This window comes from Gossypium arboreum, chromosome 12, assembly GCF_025698485.1.
Source record: "Gossypium arboreum isolate Shixiya-1 chromosome 12, ASM2569848v2, whole genome shotgun sequence".
Lineage (NCBI taxonomy): Eukaryota > Viridiplantae > Streptophyta > Magnoliopsida > Malvales > Malvaceae > Gossypium > Gossypium arboreum.
Genome location: NC_069081.1, coordinates 49582224 through 49602326, shown reverse-complemented (window position 1 = coordinate 49602326; position 20103 = coordinate 49582224). Strand labels below are relative to the sequence as shown.

The 20103-nt window shown below is 32.6% G+C and overlaps 1 protein-coding gene across 6 annotated transcripts; it reads right to left on the bottom strand.

Moving 5' to 3' along the window:
• Positions 1–9447: 9447 nt before the first annotated feature.
• LOC108479481 (protein REBELOTE) lies at positions 9448–17329 on the bottom strand. Of its 6 annotated transcripts, none has more exons than XM_017782112.2 (14): positions 16369–17329; positions 14489–14602; positions 14282–14342; positions 13882–13987; positions 13731–13788; positions 13540–13646; positions 13180–13248; positions 12140–12670; positions 11466–11768; positions 10969–11292; positions 10664–10870; positions 10221–10310; positions 10041–10138; positions 9448–9870 (listed from the first exon to the last, which is right to left on the bottom strand). In XM_017782112.2, exons 2-14 carry the CDS (start codon positions 14595–14597, stop codon positions 9687–9689), a joined length of 2247 nt encoding a protein of 748 aa, XP_017637601.1. In that variant the 5' UTR covers positions 14598–14602; positions 16369–17329; the 3' UTR covers positions 9448–9686. The 6 variants fall into 6 exon arrangements, with proteins under 6 accessions (XP_017637601.1, XP_017637600.1, XP_052879057.1 ...); XM_017782111.2 differs by having other exon boundaries at positions 16866–17323; XM_053023097.1 differs by lacking the exon at positions 16369–17329 and adding an exon at positions 14703–14926 and having other exon boundaries at positions 10664–10834.
• Between the last annotated feature and the right edge of the window lie 2774 nt (positions 17330–20103).

Below are 20103 nucleotides of genomic sequence, written 5' to 3'. Positions count from 1 at the left end.
ACCGAAAACCAAACTCATAGAGAAAATACAGAATACCCCGATAATTCTTCAAAGAAAGAAAGTCCAGAAGAAAACATCATTTAATCCCACTGAAATCAAATATAACAAGATCAATATATCTTCCCATACATATATATCAGATGAAGCATCAAGTAGAAGAAACAGAATCATAATATCATATGTATTCCCTCATCAATTCTTATCAGACGAAATGAAATAGAATACCCGATGAAATAGAGCAATATAAATTATAAACCAGTCAAACTACCAATGCTTTCATCCAACACCAGAATTAGAAGACATTCCCATATAACAAGAATTTCTTCAGAAGATCAATAGCCATAGAAATATTTTTGAGAACGGGTAAACACATAGAACATCTCAAAAGAGACTGCTAAATCTGTCCAGTCATAACTGTCACACTCAGATAGTTCACATTTCAATTATCATTTCCCCAACTAGTTTTGCCGTCACAAATTTCATATTAAACCATTCACTAAAGAAGGTCAATTCTGAATAAATTTCGATTTACACTTTTCTCGACCTTGCACCTAAGTAATTCAGTTTACCAAGGAGAATTCCTTTTCTAACTGGGACAGTGCATAACTCCAATAATCTTTACGTCAATCCGATACTTTACTGGCTCTGACTTTACTTATCAGCTCATTTTCAATCTCTAATCATACTTATAATTATTCTATCACTGTACTCTTTGGGTTCTCAACCGGAAACTTATTCAATACAAATCTCATGAAATTCCATTATAAGTACAACTTCGGTAAGGGGGAGAGGTTGTAGGACCTCTGACTCGACTTTCTTATACATACACATATGACACAACTTCCATCATCATAGTAACATCATCAAAATCATGTCATTCATTCATGTTGGCTTACACCAATTTTCCTATTGTCCCATTTAGACAATATACTTATGCATACATTCTATGTTTTCTAGACAGTTTTACTTATCCATTCATTTAATTAAATTAATTCATGCTCATGACATTATATAAGGCCAAACAAACATAGATATTTGCATCACAATCACAACTTTCATTTCGTGCATCATCATGTACATATCATTACAATCATATAATTCAGTCCAACAATTTAACATAGATAAGTTCATTTCATTATAATCCTTTATCTCATAAAAATTATATATCATTAACATTTATCAACATTCGACGTCCAAATCAAGACAATGACATTTTCACTCGTATCATAATATTATGACTTTATTCATACCTCTACTACTTTCTATTTATGCCGTTCATCTTATCAAGTAAGCCACATACACTACATCATATGAGCATTAAGCAAATATGAATATTTATCACATATGTATCATAAACCTTTATTCATACTTTTCTGAATCGAGACTTATCATAATCATAATTTTACTCAAATACCTTCACATAACATTGAACATGGTCGGCACAGCTCGGTTGGAGAGTACCCTGTCTAAATAAGACTGTACTCATATGCGTCGGAAGACATCACACTATCACAGATCAGTGGCATGTATAGCTAAACTTTTACACATGCTAGGTTAGTCCGAGAACCGACTAAATCTGCTCTGATGCCACTAAATGTAACACCCCGTACTCGAGACCGTTTCCGGAGTCGAACACGAGGTGTTAACGGACTTAATTTATTACTTAAACAGCTCATACAATTCATTTTAAAATTTCCAGACAAGCTGGCTAACTGCATCACAGTCGCTTTAAAAATCATATCTCGAGTTCTGAAACTCGAAATCCAATTCTGTAAATTTTTCCTGAAACTAGACTCACATATCTATCTACTAATTGTTTTCTAGAATTTTTGGTCGGGGAAATTAGTACAGTTTATTAGTTAAAGTCTCCCCTATTTCAGGGTACGACTACTCTGACCTCTGTGTATTACGAATCAGATATCTCCCTGTACAGAGCTTCAATGACTATGAAATTTGTCCCTAATAAAACTAGACTCAATAAGGAATTTTTACATATAAATTATGACTTCTAATTATCTTTGTAAAATTTATGGTGAATTTCCAAAATCAGAACAGGGGATCCAGAAATCGCTCTAGCCCTATTTCACAAAAATTTAAACATCTCATAAAATATAGCTCATATACCTGTTTCTCTTCTTCCATGTAAAAATAGACTCATCAAGCTTCGATTACATAACTTATTTATTATTTAATTCCATTTCTACTATTTTTAGTGAGTTTTCAAATTCACGTTACTAATGCTGTCTGAATCTATTTTATGGTAAATTTTACCTATTTCATGGTTTCCATGGATTAGCTAGCAATTTGACATACATAACACCAAATATGATCATGATTAGCCATTCCAATGGCTAATCATTACCAAGCATTTCCATACCACTCACCATATCATAAGACCATATATACAAAATGATTATAATGCTATACATGCCATACTCAAAATATACAAGCCATTATGCCAAGATGGTATACGGATAGTGTGAGCGAACCTTCGACCCGTCCCGATTCCCGAGCTGGCTTATTCAAAACTCGTATGCGAAAATGGCTACTTTTACCATTTCGTCCACAACTTGGTATTTTCCCCATTTTAGCTCGAATTTTAGTTTTCCTTGCTAATCGAGCTTGGAAGCTTGAAAAACCCTAGCCATGGTTTCTCCTTGCTATATTTGGCCATGAGGTTGAAGATGAGCAAAATTGGCTTTTAAATTTTGTATTTTAATTCATTTTAACCCTAAATGACCAAAATGCCCTTACTACTAAACTTTCCAAAAATTCCATCCATGTCCAATTTTTGTCCATAGACTTAGAAATTGGTAAAATTGCTATTTAAGACCTCCTAATTAATATTTCAAAACAATTTCATACTAAAAACTTCTAGAATACAAGTTTTGTAAATTATTCGATTTAGTCCCTAATTTCAATTTAAGCACTTTATGCATAAAATTTCTTCACGAAATTTTCACACAATCATGCAATCATATCATAGAACTTAAAATAATCATAAAATAATTATTTCTATCTCGGATTTTGTGGTCATGAAACCACTATTCCGACTAGGCCCAAAATCAGGATATTACAAATACTCCCTATTACAATTGATTTTTGGTCAACAGCCAAAATTTCCCATCTTACAATTTTTGCATGTGTGGTATATGTTCCAACTGCTCCACCACAATACACAAAGATGGGTCATAATAAGAGATTGGGAATGTATATTTATATGAGTCTCTTTATAATATTTTTGAGCTATTAATTTGAGATTTAATTATGACATGAGTTGTCAGTTTTCCCAACATTAGGGGGAGAGGATAAAAAGTTGGATTAGTAAAGTACTTGAAATGAATTATCAATGTCTAATATCCTTATACAAAGCAATGTGAACTAGAAGTTCAACAGACTATTCATTTTACAAATCAACTGCCAGATTCATTAAATCTCACATACCAACTGAAAATGCTCCAATATGAATTGATGTCCTAATAGGGTAAACTGTTAATGCAAAAGAAAGTAATTCATGCATAAAGCGTGGAAGACCGATCAGTTACAAAGATAAAAACCCTCGTAAAAGTAAATGAGCAAACATTCAAGGTGGTCATATAGTGGAGGCGAGGGTTCCTAAAGAAACCCATGACATAACTAATTATAAAACTCAAAAGGATATTTAGGTACCTAAAATTGAAAATGAAAATAAAGAGATCTCAATAAGTTATGTCAATACAATAAAAAGATGGAACTGAAAAAAACTGTAGTTGTCGACAACAATTTGCTTATAATATTGCTATTGAAATAATAAAAGAAAATGAGGATCCTGAGCCTAAATCTATTGAGAAATGTAAAAATAGAAAAAATTGGTCAAAATGGAAAGATGCAATTCAAGCAAAATTGAATTCACTTTCTAAACGTGAAGTTTTTGGATCTGTAGTCCAAACACCTAAAAGTGTAAAGCCGATAGGATACAAATGGGTATTTGTTCAAAAATTAAATGGAAAAAAATGAAGTCATAAGATATAAAGCACGACTTGTAGTACAAAGATTTTCGCAAAGGCCTGGCATTGATTATGAAAAGACATATTCTCCTGTGGTGGATGCAATCACGTTTAGATACCTTACTAGTCTGGCTGTACATGAAAAAATTGAAATGCATCTAATGGATGTTGTTACAGTCTATTTATATGGTACGCTTGATAGTGAAATTTATATCAAAATCCATGAAGGATTTAAAATCCCAAAAAGATATAGAGTTTCTTGAGAAAATTGCTCGATCAGATTAAAGAAAAGTATATATGGATTAAAAAAATATGGACATATATGGTACAATCATCTTACTGAATACTTGTTAAAAGAAGGTTATAAAAATGATCCAATTTGTCCATGTGTCTTTATAAAAAGGTTTGGATCAGATTTTTTGATAATTGTTGTTTATGTTGATGATATAAATATTATTAGAACTCCTAAAGAGCTTCAAAATACAATAAATTGTTTAAAGAAAGAATTTGAGATGAAAGAACTTGGAAAAATAAAGTTTTATCTTGGATTACAAATCGAGCATTTAAAAGATGAAATTTATGTTCATTAATAAACTTATATGGAAATGATATTAAATAAATTTTACATGGATAAAGCACACCCATTAAGTACTCCAATGGTTGTACAATCGTTAGATGTAAATAATGATCAATTTCGTCCTTATGAGAATGATGAAGAGTTTCTTGGTCCTGAAGTATCATATCTAAGTGTCATAGGGGCATTGATGTATCTTACAAACAACACAAGACTGATATAGTTTTCGCTGTTAACTTGTTAGCAAGATTTAGTTCTTCTCCAACATGTAGACATTGGAATGGAATTAAACATGTATTTAGATATCTCAAAGGGACTATTGATATGGGTTTATTTTACTCAAATGATTCAAAATCCCTAGTAGTTGGTTATGCTAATTTTGGATACTTATTAGATCCATATAAAGGTTGATCTCAAACAGGATATTTATTTACATGTGAGGGTACTACCATATCATGGCGTTCAACAAAGCAAACATTACTTGCCACTTCTTCAATCATGTAGAAATAATAGCAATGCATGAGGCAAATCGAGAGTGTGTTTGGCTAAGGTTATTGACCCAACATATCTAGAATATATGTAATTTGCATTTACAGGAAAAGATGTCAACTATCTTATATGAAGATAATGTAGTATGTATAGCTCAACTGAATGTTGGTTACATCAAAGATGATAGAACAAAACATATTTTGTCAAAATTATTCTTCACTCATGATCTTGAGAAAATAAGTGATATAAATGTTCAACAAATTTGTTCTAGTGATAATTTAGCAGATATTTTTACAAAGGCATTGCCAACTTCAACATTTGAAAAACTACTACACAAGATTGGAATGTGCCAACTCAAAGATGTAATGTAATGTTGCCATTAGGGGGTTCTAAAACAAGTTGTACTCTTTTCCTTTAACCAAGGTTTTATCCCATTAGGTTTTCCTGGTAAAGGTTTTTAACGAGGCAACTTGTAATAGAAAATTGTGTACTCTTTTTCCTTCATTAAGTTTTTATCCCAGAGGTTTTTTCCTAATAAGGTTTTAATGAGGCACATTATCTACCAATGGACATTCAAGGGAGAATGTTATGAAAATATTATTAAGTAGATGTCCATGTAACAACCCAATTTTGGGTCTAGTCAGAACAGTGGTTTCGGGACAACAAATCCGAAGCAGAAAAATTTATTTTTATTATATTTTTATGGTCTATAGTTTTATGAAATGATTTCATGAAAATTTCGTTCAGAAATTTTGACGTTTGGGCACTTAATTTAGTAAAAAGGACTAAATTGTAGTAAGTGCAAAATGTGAGTTCTATAGGTTAAAGGTGTCTAGTTGGTATGAAATTTTAAATTGGAGGTCCTTAAATGGTAATTAGACCATTGATTAAGTCAGTGGACAAAAATGGACATGGTTAGGTATGTTTCTAAAGTTTTTTTATTAAGGGCATTTTAGTAATTTGGTAATTAAATGAATTAAAAAGCCAAAATAAAAGCCAATTTTTGCTCATCTTCTTCCCATGGCCAAAATTCACAAGAGGAAACCATGGCTAGGGTTTTTCAAGCTTTCAAGCTCGATTGTAAGTCCGTTCTAGCCTCGTTTTTAATGATTTTTATGTTTTTAAAATCCTTGTAACATGATCTACCTATTTCTAGTACTTATTTGAGAGATGATTGAAGGTCTAGGGTTTGACCCATGTTGAACATGTATGTATTTTGATGTTTAATGGTAGAAAATGCATGTTAGTTGTTAGATAAACAACTTTTACTAAGTGATTTTCGATGAAAATGCCTAAAAATGACCTATTTGTAAAAAGTTGGAAAATGGGCATTAAAATGCGAATAAAAGAAAAATGTGGGCTGCTATAAGCTTGTATAAGGTTTTTCTAGGCATGGGTATTAAAGAAATTGAGCACATTTCATTTTACGAGTCTAGAGACTAAAATTTAAAAATGTGAAACTTTAGGGGCAAAAATGTAATTTTTGTCATAATGTGATTTTGGGATGATTTGAATAGTATAATGATGAAATAAGTTAAATGTGATATTATAGATCAAAAAAAACGAGATTCAGAATTAGAACGGGGGAGAAACGAGTATTTAACGGTTAGGTCTTTTTCGTTATTTTTATGCCAAGGTAAGTTTGTATGTTTAATAAGCATTAAATTATATATGTATAAATGCTTAATTGATATAATTGTGGTAAATTTTATATTATTGAAATGAAATGTAAATGCTATTGAGTACGACATTACGGAAATAACTGACAGAGATTCGATACAGCGAAAGTCTCGGTTGAACCTTAGGAATAAATAGGATACAAATGTCATGACATTAGGGTTACTGAGATTTTGTGTAAGACCATATCTAGGATATGGCATCGATATGAGACTTCGTGTAAGACCGTAGCTGGGCTATTGCCATCAATACGAGATTACATGTAAGACCATATCTGGGATATAGCATTGGTACGGTACTGTGTGTACGAGATTCCCGAGTATCCTTTGGTATTTCAAGTGGTTCAATGGGTAATTTAATGGGTATATCAAAGAAGAGAAAGAGCATGTAAGTATTACGAATTAGTACAGGTTTGTATATAAGTTTATAAGCATTGACTTCATGATATTGTAAGTTCATGGTTTCTACAAGAATGTTTTTGTGAAAGCCTTGTGATATATGAAATACATGGTAAATTCGGTTGGTGATCGTGTAATTGGTTTATGGGCCAAATTGAGTCATGATATAGCATGTTTTATTCACACAAATTGTGATTTATTGGATATGAGAAAAAGGAAAGATTGGCGTAATTTCCTATTAAAATGATTATGGAAGTATGAGAAGATATGAGCTTTAAACAATTGAAAGATGTTAAAATATATGCTTGAAATATGAATACTCATAATTTTTGTACATGTTATTATGAGGTTTGAAATGATTGGTTGGTTGTGGTAATCTATTATAATGGAAAGATTACGGTTATTAAGCTAATGTCAAGACATGTTAAATTATGCTTGCAAATTGATAGAGCAAGCAATGTGATTGGATAAGTTATAACTGTGAGCTTTATAGCAATTATATTATCTTGTGTTTATATTGTTGGACTTAGTAAATGATTTGTAAAAGTTGCTTATTATATTCATATGGACTTACTAAGCTATATAGGTTACCCCCCTTCCTTTCCTATGTTTTATAGTGCCGTCAAGCTAGCTGGGTTGGAGATCACCGGAGATCCTATCACACTATCAAGCTATCATTTGGGTATTGATGAATTCAAGTATTTTGAGTTTATGGCATGTATAGGGACTTGGTCATTTTGCTATATGTGTCATTATGTTTTGGCTAAAAGTATTGGCTTGTAATTGTCAAGGGTTTACTTTGATATTTGGCCATGTAATTGGTTTATTTTGGCTAACATGGATGTAAGCCTAAGTATATTCATATATGTGCCTATGTCTTTGGTGATATGGTCATGGTATGCTTGTTGAATGATGGAATGTGATTTATAGTATGATTGTGAAATGTTTAGAAATGTGATTCATGGATGAGATAATAGATTTGTATACAATTAGGTATCTTGAAAGGAAATAAATGAAGCTTAATAAATGTGAAATTGGCATGATTGAGTTAGCGCATAATAAACATTATGAGTATGATACATGTTGATATTACTTTGGCATTTGTTGGACATTGTTGTGAATGTTTTTGGTTGCCTAGATATAATATATTTTGTGACATTGAATTGGTGTAAGTGTTTGTGCAAATAAGGGTGGAAAATGGCTTGGTAATAGCATTTATTTTGTCTACACGGAGAGACACACGGGCGTGTGTCTAGGTTGTGTGTGACACACGACCTGTCCTATGGGCGCGTGATCCGGCCGTGTGTCCCCTGCACCTATTTTTGTGAAAATTAATTTTCCACACAACCTCGCACACGGGCGTGTGATTTGGTTGTGTGATCTCATTTTGGTCATGAGTTACAAACAGAGAGTTACACGGGTTAGGGATACGGGCGTGTGTGACCACACGGCCTACCCACACGAGCGTGTCCCAAGCCACACGGGCGTGTGACCCCTGTTTTAGCAAAAAAATTTCTAGGTGTTGTAAAATTTTCTAAAAGTTCTCGATTTAGTCCCGAACAGCTTCCAATGCATGTTTTGGGCCGCGTAGGCTCATATTAAGGACTTTATGATTATTTGCAAATGGTTTTAATTTGGTGTTGAATTTACAACTCAGAAATGTATGTTTGCTTGTGTTAAAGTCCGGTAATGCCTCATACCCTGTTCTGGCGTCGAATACGAGTAAGGAGTGTTACAGTCCATCATGATTAAGATAAAGTTTTGATGTACTTTAAATTTTAATAGTTATTAAAATTAGATCTCTACTTCTTTTATATTTCTTATGCCTATAAATAGAAACTCTGATAAAACATTATGATCATCCTTTTGATTAAATTTTCTTTGTTCTTTATTCTCTTATCTCTTTATTTTATAATACGTTATCAACATGATAATTCTCTATTTTTTCAAAATCTTTCAAGTTCCATTTTATCCATCAAATTTATCGTGGTTCGAATCTTTTTTAAAAATTTTATCACCTTTGAAATTTTTATTTAATCACATTTTTAATAAATTATACTTTAATGTAATTATTTTTTCATTTCTATTTTAGAAAATAGATACCAAACGATTTTCAGAAAATAGAAAATGAAGAGTATTTTCTGAAAAATGAAACCAAACACATCCTAATGCATTCTGCCTGTTGTGAAGTTAATTTTTTTTTTTTTTAAATTTTCACTTTTACAAAAAAGTTAAATGTTGTTCATGAGAGTCTTATTCTAGTTATAATAAGCAATGAGAAGAGCAACAAAACTTCAACCACCTAGCACCTACCAGCCATAAATCATTGTAAAGGTTTCATTTTCATATTCCAATCATCGGCCATAAACAAAAAACACCAACAAAAGAATGAATCTAGACCAACAGATAATCCAAGACTAGATTCTTTCATGACAAATATCTCATACAAAACCTGTTTGTCTTGATGTTCAGACCTAGCTTTTGCTAACAAAAATTTCCTTCGCTTTACATATACAAATCATTAAATAACCGGTCTGGGAATTAATGATTCATAAACTTTTCTTACTCTTGTGTATTAGTAAGCAGAGGCAATGTCTTAGTTATTCTTTTCTTTCTCATTTTTCCGCCTCCTCCATTATCAGTCGACTTCTTTTTTTCCTCCACAACTTCATCAATAGCATTCAAATGGACGGTGCTGTTTGGCAGCCGTCTTTCTTTTCTTTTTGGCTTCTTTTGAGACAAGGAACTGCAGGTTCTAATAACAAATTAGCTCTAAATAGAAAACTCTAACCACGGCAATATCAATGCATTCATAATGTTACAAAATAATAACTTGAAATTCACCAGAATTATAAACCACCCCAAAACCAAAGAAATGTAAGATCAGAGCCAATTCAGAGAGAGAAAGAAGGGCACCTTATCTTCTGATTCATAACTGGTTTTGAGGAAGCAGCCTTCTCGATTATACTCTTGTAATATTGTGTGAATGAAGCATTAGCATTGGACTTCTCAAACTGCAACCCAACCATTTTTGAAGTTCAGAAAATTCCCTTTATCACAGTTCTAGAAAATCTAGGTACAAGTAAGAATGGAAACCTGCAGAAATGAATCAACAATTTGATGATCTTTCGGTGAAAATGCCACCTCATCTCTCTTTCTTTGCATAAATTCAATGTTCTGCTCCACCTAAAATACATCCGAAAATAACTAAAGATTTATGATCTTTTTCCTATTTTCACTTAATTTTTCTTTTTTCAAGGTCAGTACAGCTTTTGCTTCTTCCTTTTCCTTTTTTTTTTAAATAATAATAAATTCCTCCATTGGCAAACAACATAAGAAAATCTTACTTGACAATTATATTGTTTAATATGCCTTAGGTGAGCCAAAATCATCATAGCATGATTTAAAAGGTTTCATTTTTTATTTTATTTCAGGGAGGATAGCTTTGAGGGTACTTTCTTAATTCCTATTTAGCTCAACACTTACAAGGCGGATCTGGTTCAACAAAATACAACTCTGAAGCTCCTAAAAGTCGGTACCTGATCAACAAATCGCTTCACCACACGCTGGAAACGCTCGATGGTTGTAGTCTCAAGAAACTTCCTAAGGCAGATCAGGGGTATAGTAGCCAGCTCAGGGAAAGTTATGTGGCAGCTCCATTGAGCAAAGTGCGTTGCAAGTAATTCAATGACAGATGAAACACACTTGTCCTGAAACTTACGAGATTTTAGCCAATGTTTTGGCAACTGCACCATAAACATCCACATTAATTATAGCAGAAATACATAGATACTCTGCCCTAGGGTTATTTCAATTCATAATAATAATGATGACCAATCCTAACCTTTATAGTGGAAGAGAAGTTGAAATCTTTTCCAGGTTTCCCATTGTCCTTCCCAGTTTTATATTCCAAAATATCCATAGCAAATGATGCAACAGGAATGAAAACCCCACTTGCACTAGAAAGGTTATTCAACCACTGAATGCATTTAATTCTTAGAGGTAAATATCTTGGTCCAGGAAACAAGACAGCTACTCCATTGATAATCTGAATGATCATGTATAACAATGGCTGGAGATCATAATGTTTCACGTTTGCTGATATAAATGAAGCCCAAAGATTGATGCAGTTTGTATATTGCCAACTGCATATCCTTTTGACAGCCTCCTGCTTACAAGCAATAACAAACAAGCACCATCAGAACCTTGGCCTTGCCTGATAACATCAAATTATTAATCAACTAGGTATATCCATAGGGATCAAATTTAAGGAATAATGAAACATTATCCAATCTTATCTCATCAAATTAAACGACACACCAAAGACATTAGCATGCATACCTTCTTCTTTGTTTTTAGACCTGTTTGCAATATCTTAGAAAGCTGTTCAACACAAACCATTGCCTTTCTAGATGAGTTTTGAACATCTTGAGAGCATAACTCAATAAAGGAATTGTGCAGAAACTGTATATGTTTGGATGAAACTGGATCGATAAATTTGCAGTGAGTGATGAAGGCCTTGTATGTTTTAATCAAGCACGAGTTGAAACAATCTGAGCTAAACACAGAAGCCACATCTTTAATGACCAGGAAAGAATGCGATGCAAGTGTCCCTTCACCTGTTACCCATAAATGAACTGCAATCTGTAATAAATTTAAAGAGTTACTGCTGAGCAAGAAAAAAGTAATAATTTGAGAGTTATTTCTAGGGCAAGAAGGTATAAGGTGGAAAAATAAAAATGAAAAATGAAAATTAAGAAGAATCATTACAAGAAAGATACAGATACAACTAGAGTTTAAAATTCCTCATGTCTTGCATTCTCCTAATTCCCAAATATATTACTAATTAAAAGTAGTGGTTATATAACCGTATGTGCCAACTGAATAGTACATACACTAATATAGACAATATCAACATTCCTTAATCATATCCTAATTCCTAAAATTACTAGTAACAACAAAGCTGGCAATAAAATATGTATTTCAAGCGTCATATCTCATAGATTATATAATACCTTGATTAGTCTGCGCAGCAATGGATGAAAAGTGGCAAAAAATATTACAGAGGCTCTGACTCGAACCAAAGAGAAGGCAAGTATCTCAGAGTTAGTAACTTGATTCAGGAGAAAAAGTGTACTTCCCAAATAAGACTTGATCAGTGGCTTCATAGTTTTCCATTTTGAACTATTCTTCAACTCTAAAATGGCCTCCTTTTTGCAACTAGAACTTGAAATTCCAAGCATTTCTCGAAAAATATTATCAGCCTCCTGAAGCATGAAGATTAAAATCTTGGAAAATGTTTTGCTGTCTTGAAGTCCAGAGCACAAGGCGACATCATGAAGATCAGATGGTTCAGACCCATAATGGCATGCAGCTCTATACTCATTCAATAAACTAGTAAGTGCAGATATGCTACGATGTTCTCTGACTAGTTGGCACAACGAATTGAAGGCAGAGCTAGTGAACAACTTGCCCTTCCTTAAATTTACAGTGCCTTTCTCAGGACTCTCTGTGCCATCTTCACTAGTATTGTCCTCATCAGAATACTGTTACAAAGTTTAGAAAGGCATGCACAGCCATCAGATTGACAAAATAAGGGCAGACAGTAGGAATCAAAGAATTCTACCATTTATTTTTCCTTAATTTTTTCTGAAATACTAGTGAATGATTATGAGTTCATAATTCTTTGGTAACATATTTTATTAGCATGCATGTTACATCTCAGTATCTGAACCCATGGTACTATTTTCTTTTTGGTTTCACTTAGCACCAAGCAACATTGAAATAATAATTATATGTTGAAATAATAATTATAAGTGTTGCTTTCACCCCAAGACTAACAATTTCATAAACTTCAGATGCAGAAAAGCTGGATCAAAGTTAATAAAGCTTATAGGTTCTTTCTTATTGTAACCTAAGTGCAACTGCATGCAAATCAAGACCATGTGATAGCGAGAAATAGAAACTAAAAAGATTGATGCATATTCAGATCTAATAACACATTATCTGGTTAAATAAAAAGGAAAAAGGAAAAAAAGGACATTAAATGACTTACATTCTTGTCATCCCTTAATTTCCCAAGGCCATTCTCATAGCTTTCCAGAAACTTAGAAAATTCAAGATCCTGAGATTAACATAGTAGAAACTATTTGTAAGCTTTATGCAACAGCAAATTTACAAGCTAAAGATTGGTGAGAACAGAAAGTGCAAATACATCCAACTTAAGCACTTATATGAAGTAATTAATTCGAGTACCGCTTCCACTACACAATTCTAATGGGGCACTCATTTGAGTATATCAGCATTTAAGTCATCTTTACCTCCTAGTTGGTATCAGAATGAACCAATCATCGACCCTCAAAACACTATATAATCCCACAGCATCAGCAGTTTGCTATCAATAAGACCTAATTACCTTTTTCTGTAGCCTCTCTAATTTTTTCTTCTTCTCTGTAAGCTCTATACAAATCGCCCTGTTCTGCTCCAATAACTCAATAGCACCACCGTTGTCTACATCCATATCTACAAACGCATAGATAAATGAAGTGGAAATGTTAGCAATAACAATAAGGGAAAAAACACATAGAGAAATAACTGTTTATATGCCTTCACCATCTTGATCACTCTCAGTTCCATTTTCATCTGTATATGGACAGCTCGAGCCCTGATAAATAAATTCAAGCATCAATATGAGAAACCCTGTCAACCCTCAAAAGAAAGCCAACTGAAGATTTTGAGGGGTTTTATATTTCAAAACCTCAGATAAATATCCATCACTCTCCGAATCATCTTCAACCACATCACTCTCATCACTAAATACCGCATCAAGCTCAAAATCCTCTATATTTTCGCATTCCAAGTCTCTGAAAACATATTTTAAATGTACCAAGAAAATGCAAACCATCACATATCAGTATAGTCTAAGCACCATTCAAAACAGAAACTAAAGAGCAAAAGAGGAGAATTCAAATGAAATATATGATTATTACTATATAAGATCATTTTCAACAAACCATGATTTTAATTTTACTTTTAACAAAAAAATGAACAGAAAAAAAAAAGAGACTAAAATGCATTGAACCATTAATTGTTTAATATTAAAATTACATCATACTATATTGTATTATTCATAAAAGCCCAAATTTTAATTTTTTTACCTTCCACTTGACTTCTCTATTTGATCTTCTTCCAGGTTTTCGGCTTCATCCTGCTCGTCTCCTATAAAGTTTTCACCAAAAGTAAGAGTTTCACTAACAAATTAAATTAACATCCTCAAGAGCAGATGAACAAGCCACACTTTAAACTCAAAAAAATCATAGACAATGCAATAAAACCACATTTTCTTTTTTCCTTGGAAAACTTACTTTTAGAAGCCTTCTTTTTGAACATGGATTTCAACTGCCGCTTTCTTTTCAACACAGATTGAAGATTCTTCTTCGCAAACTTCCTTGCCTTTTTACCTAATTTTCCCATTTTTTCTAAATAATTCGGAAAAACCAAAGAACAAAAAGGTAATGAAAAGATTAGTTATTATTTTACAATTTTATCAGTTTAATAAAGAAAGAGAGGTTTTTGAACCTGCAATAATGGCGGCTTTGTTGTGTTTTTGAGGTTTTTGGTTCTTTTTGTTAAGTACATTTAGGGCTTTCGAGTAAAATGGAGACATAAAAGGGCAAATATTTTTATTTTAATTTGTTTAGAGATAGTTTTATAATTTTAGAAAAAGGTAAATATTTATTTTAAATTTCTGATGCTATTGAAATTAAGCAAGCTTATTGATTAAAATTGTGACAAGAAAATTATGTTTTTGATTCAATGGCCGAAAGTACAATCACAGTCAAACTAAAAATGCATAAAAAAAAGATAATTCGAATCAATAGAAAACAAAAAAGGAGGGCAGAAATCATGATTTAATCAGCTAAAGCAATCGGAATCACATGATCAAGAAATTAAACTACAAAAGAAAAAAGAAATTAAACAGAATCACAATCATTATAACATAACCCTATAAGTTAAATTTTTTGAAAAAGCCAAAAAGAAGTAATTTAACCAAGCACAAATTATGGTACTATTTCACGGATAAAATGATAAACAGTTAATTATCGGCAACTTGAAGTAAAATAAGCGTCAAAATAAAGAGAATTTTTCAAAAAAAAAGAAGTAAACGCGAACAGGGAAAATAAATAAATAAATCTGATTCTTCATCAACAAACAGATCCGACTGGACTTTTTCTTTAGCAGACATGATTGGAATTAGAGCTGATCATAGGCTGAGCCGGGCCTCAACAGAATTTTAGATCCGTTTTCTAAGCTCGAGCTCAGCCCAAAAAATGAACCTAAAATTTTGCTCAAGCCTGGCCCGAATTATAGATTCTAAACCTGAGCCCAGCCTGGCCCATATTTAAAATTTAGCTTTAGTTGCTTAATTACATTAGTTGATATTTGGAAATGGATGGTAACCAGCAATAATTGAAAAAAAAGAAGACAAAAAACCTTGAAAATAAAGAGGAAAGATAGAAACAAAAGATGTAAAAGATGGTGGGTCATAATTGAAGGTACTAAAAAGGTGAAGGAACCAGCAATCTCAAAAATTTTCCACATAAAGAAACGAAATCGAACATTTATAATCTTAAATGCCCAAATTCAAAGTGAAAAGAAAAATTAAAACTTTAATAGACCCAAATGTAATAAAAAATCAAAAAAACAATTATCACTTCTGATTTGCCGATACAACTTTTCATGTGCTTATTATGCTCTCCTATAGCTCAACTATCTTTCTTCGACATTGCGTCATAGTTTGGTATAAAGGTAAATAATTTAATCTGAAAATTAAAGTTACAAAACTTGAGTATTGAGAACTAGGATCAATCCCATTTTGACCCTTAACAATTACCCATTTCTTAAAACTTAAACCACATGTAAATTAGTATGAATCTCCAGCACCTACATCAATGGCAAGAAAAAGTTATAGCTTTCTAATCCATGAAGTACTCCTATTCTAATCCATGAAGTACTCCTATTCTAGGGCTAAACAGTTAACTCCAGTAAAGTTGAAGAACCTTTAAATAACTGAGAATTTAAGCTTTTGAGACACTTTAACACTGAATTCAAAACTTAAAATCCATGTATCTCTCATTCAAAGAATAGACCAAAGAAATAATCTTTAACAATGAATTCAATATAACATTAAACACTAAAAAAACAAAACGATGCATTAAGTGATTGAAGAACGGAAAGATCTCACCGATTAATGATTGAAGAACGAAAAGAGCTCACCGATTAATCAAGAAATTAAAGAAGCAAACACCCAAAAAGAAAATTTGATTTACTGGCAGCTTCGAGGAAAAGTAGGATTGAATATAGAAGAGATTGAAAAAAACCTAGTTTTTCTTGAATTGTTAGGGACTAGGTTTCTATTGTATTGTTTCATGAACCGTGTCCGAGCGGTGTATTCCGGGTTACAGGCCTTTTTTATTTTTTCTATTAAAGGGTGAGCTGCAAAAATAGAGTGCCTAACTGCTTATGAAACGATGATGGCGGTGGCGGGTGGAGAAATTGGTGGTATTTTCTTTCTTACTGTTAGGGTTTTAGAAATTGGTGGAGTGAGTGGAATGGAGACAAAACTGTAATATGTATTAAAAAATTGCAACTTACACAAAAATTAATTTATCATCAACAAAATCAAGAAATTGCAGCTGTCCATAGAAAAAAAACAACTGTCCATAGAAGTCATGGAGATACCAGGAATTGGACGAGATTGACCGGCGGCACAGCGGGACGGCGACGACTGAAGGCTGAAGCGGAGGAGGCGAAGGCAGTGGTGAACGCCAGCGACAGAGGAAGCAGCAGCTTCACCGGAACGACGACAGTGTCTTGATGGAAGAACGAACGGGGCGACACAACGGTAATAGGCGCCGGCGACAGAGGAACCGGGAGACGGGGTGGCCGCCGGAGTAGAGACGGCTATCGACGGGCAGCTGGCTGGATTTAGACGGATTAGATTCTTCCTTTCCTGTTGCAAAACCTAACGAATTTAAACCGTCGGATTTCGCTTAAAGGACGGATGGGAAAGAGAAGTTGAATTCTGATGGGCGGCTGACTGCTTTAAGTTTAATAGTCAACACCTTCAAACCCTACTTATTTCAATTTACCTTTTGGCACCTAAATTTGAATTTAATGTTCGAATTAGTACTTTTTTTTTTTTCAAATTGGTAGGCTTTGCATTACACATTTCAATCCATTTTTGCAACCCATTAAAAGTTTAAATTTTGAGGATAGTCCTATACTTATTAATTTGTGCTTTATGCTGATTTAATTTATCTACTTTTATTTGCTCAAAATTGGTCCACTATTTTTTGATTTGCTAATTTTCAGTCATTTCATTAATTTTTCAATTAACATTATTAAAAAATAGAAACAATCACAAATTTAACTCCTCAACCTTTACAAATTTTATCAATTTAACCCCTATTCTTTTATTTTTGCTTTAGTTATTAAAAATAATAGAAAAATAAAACTTTATAAATTTTCCCGTATGTTCCAACAAATTAAAGATAAAAAAAAACAAAACTTGCTATTAATTATTACTACGAGAGGTTTTAACTTGTAATTCTCATTTAGCAACAATAAGTACCGTGTATATTATGTAATCTACATTATAAATCATTGAACTTAACCTCAACTTTCAAATAGACCACAAACTTTTTATTTAATCAAATTGCATCATTTAACTTTAATTATTAATGTAACGCCCAAAAATTTTGAATTTCTGATTTGTTAAATTTTGTCATAATTAAATAATTGCTTCAATGGTTAAGGGCCTTGAATGTGTGTTTGAGGTCATGGGTTTAAATCTCTCTTTTAGGGAAATTTAGTTATTTTTGTTCGTAGGCCTATCTTTGTTATTCGGCTTAAGTATTATATTTGATCAATTTATGATAAAATGAGCTTGCTAGTTTAGTGGTAAGGTGTTAGTTTGCCCTTTGGTTTTATGTTTGAATCCCCGCGTGAGCAAGTAGGTATGTTTATTTTTACTTCCTCTGTGTGTTGTTCACATGTAGAAGTGGAGTCGAATTGAAATTCTATAATGTTTTTTCCTTTTTCATTCTCCTAATTTTGTTGTTTCTGTTGTTTTTTTTTCCATTTCATCCCTTTTTGTTATTTTTCTTTCCCAAACAAAATTTAAGTTCAATTTTGGTTCTTCTTTCTTCTATTTGTCAATTCGGCTTTGCTCGTAACCCCGCTTGCTTTCAATTCCATTCTTGTTGTTCTGATTTGGTAAGTACTCGGGGTGGGTGAAGTTATTATTTCAGTTAGTTGATGTGTAAGTTAGGATTTTCTTTATTCCTTGTAATGGAAGTAGTTTTTTATTGTGTTTAATCATTTTTATGCTCAATTAGGGGAAAATCGTGAGACGTTTGGTGTTCCTCTAGGGAGTTAATTGTTGTTCTTAAGGGTAAGTGAATGTATTCGTCATTATTTAAGGTCGAATTCTTTGTATTGAAGTTTAAGTGTTGTTGTTGGGTTATGATTTAGCACTTGGGTTTTGTTAAATTAAGTTAATTAATTCATGTCAATGGTCATTTTAGGTACTAGAGTATTCATCCTTCAATCTACATCAAAAATCAACCACGTGTGTAACGAAAACCTGAGAAAACAACAAATGGCGAAAGCTAAAATTTGGGACTGTCGATGTCACACGGCTGTGTGGTAAGCCATGTGTGACACACGGCCATATTACAAACTGTGTGAACCACACAGTTTAGGCCAATTGGGCCGTGCGGGCCACACGAGCGTGTAAGCCCAAATTTTGAAATTTTTCCCTAGGACCATATTCGTCATACAAGTCAAATATGGGCCTTTCGTAGAGCTATATGATACAAATTAAGTTATAAATCATGATTTCTGATGTTCTGTTTGTGTTAAATACGATTTATGTACACATAACTAATATGTTATATGCTCAGTATAATCTGTATTATGGTAGGTATGATCTATGCTATGATAAATATGAGCTGTATTATGATAAGTCTAATATGAATATGTTATAAAAGCATGTATGTCATATAAATTTCTGATATTTATTAGTTTTGCATGTGCATTGGGATGGGAAATATGGTTATGGAGGAAGTGTGGGCAGTTTAATCTATTTGTCGTATCTGATGGCTTAACACATATATATCTATTTTTAGTGAATTATCGCCTAATGATCTGACAACTAGATTGCAAATATTCTGAAAAGTAACATACAGTCACTAAGCGGTGTGTAAGGTTGGATGGGTATATAATACCTTATATGGTGTGTAGGGATGGTCGGAGATGGTGTGTAATGGATAGGGGTAGGATTGTGAATCTGTATCTGATATGTTTTGTTTCTGCTTTATTATAAAATATGACTAAATGATATTTGAAAACATGTTGAAATTGTGTCTATGGTATCTACTGTTATAAGTTACACACTGAGCTTGAAATCTCTCCTCTGTCTATTTACTTTCAAGTAACCCCCAGACTTAAAATGGGTCAGTGTGACGGATCTTAGTTAAACATTTTTTTTAATTTTGTTATTTCAATCTGATTTGGATTGTTTTTTTATGTTGGATTGTTTTGGGACATTTGGAATGTTTTAATTTTTGGATACTATTTTCGTTTTAAATTGTTTAAGCGTTTTCAAAATTACAAAAATTTTATCTGCAAAATCAAATCATGTTTTACAAAATTCCAATTATATAAGAAATTTCGCTGCAAAACTAAAAGATTTTAATAGCACATATCTACAAAAACCTAGTGATTTTATACTAAAGTAGTGTTTTCCTAAATAATTGAAAGTCTATTTTTGGATTTCCGAAAGAACTTAGGCAACACTTCCAAATTTGGTCATAATGCCTAGGCCGAGTTTGGAGTGTTACAATTAACAACTTAAGTCACTTACAATAACATTGTTAATGTTATGAATATATTATTAAGTGGATGTTCATTAAGA

Excerpts from the sequence above, each read along its gene's own strand:
- LOC108479481 (XM_053023095.1), bottom strand. The coding sequence starts at position 14,790 with ATGTCTCCATTTTACTCGAAAGCCCTAAATGTACTTAACAAAAAGAAC. Across the intron at positions 12,671-13,179 it reads AATTAAGGGATGACAAGAAT|TATTCTGATGAGGACAATAC; the intron begins GTAAGTCATTTA and ends ACTTTGTAACAG. Across the intron at positions 10,871-10,968 it reads ACTTCTCTTCCACTATAAAG|TTGCCAAAACATTGGCTAAA; the intron begins GTTAGGATTGGT and ends TTTATGGTGCAG.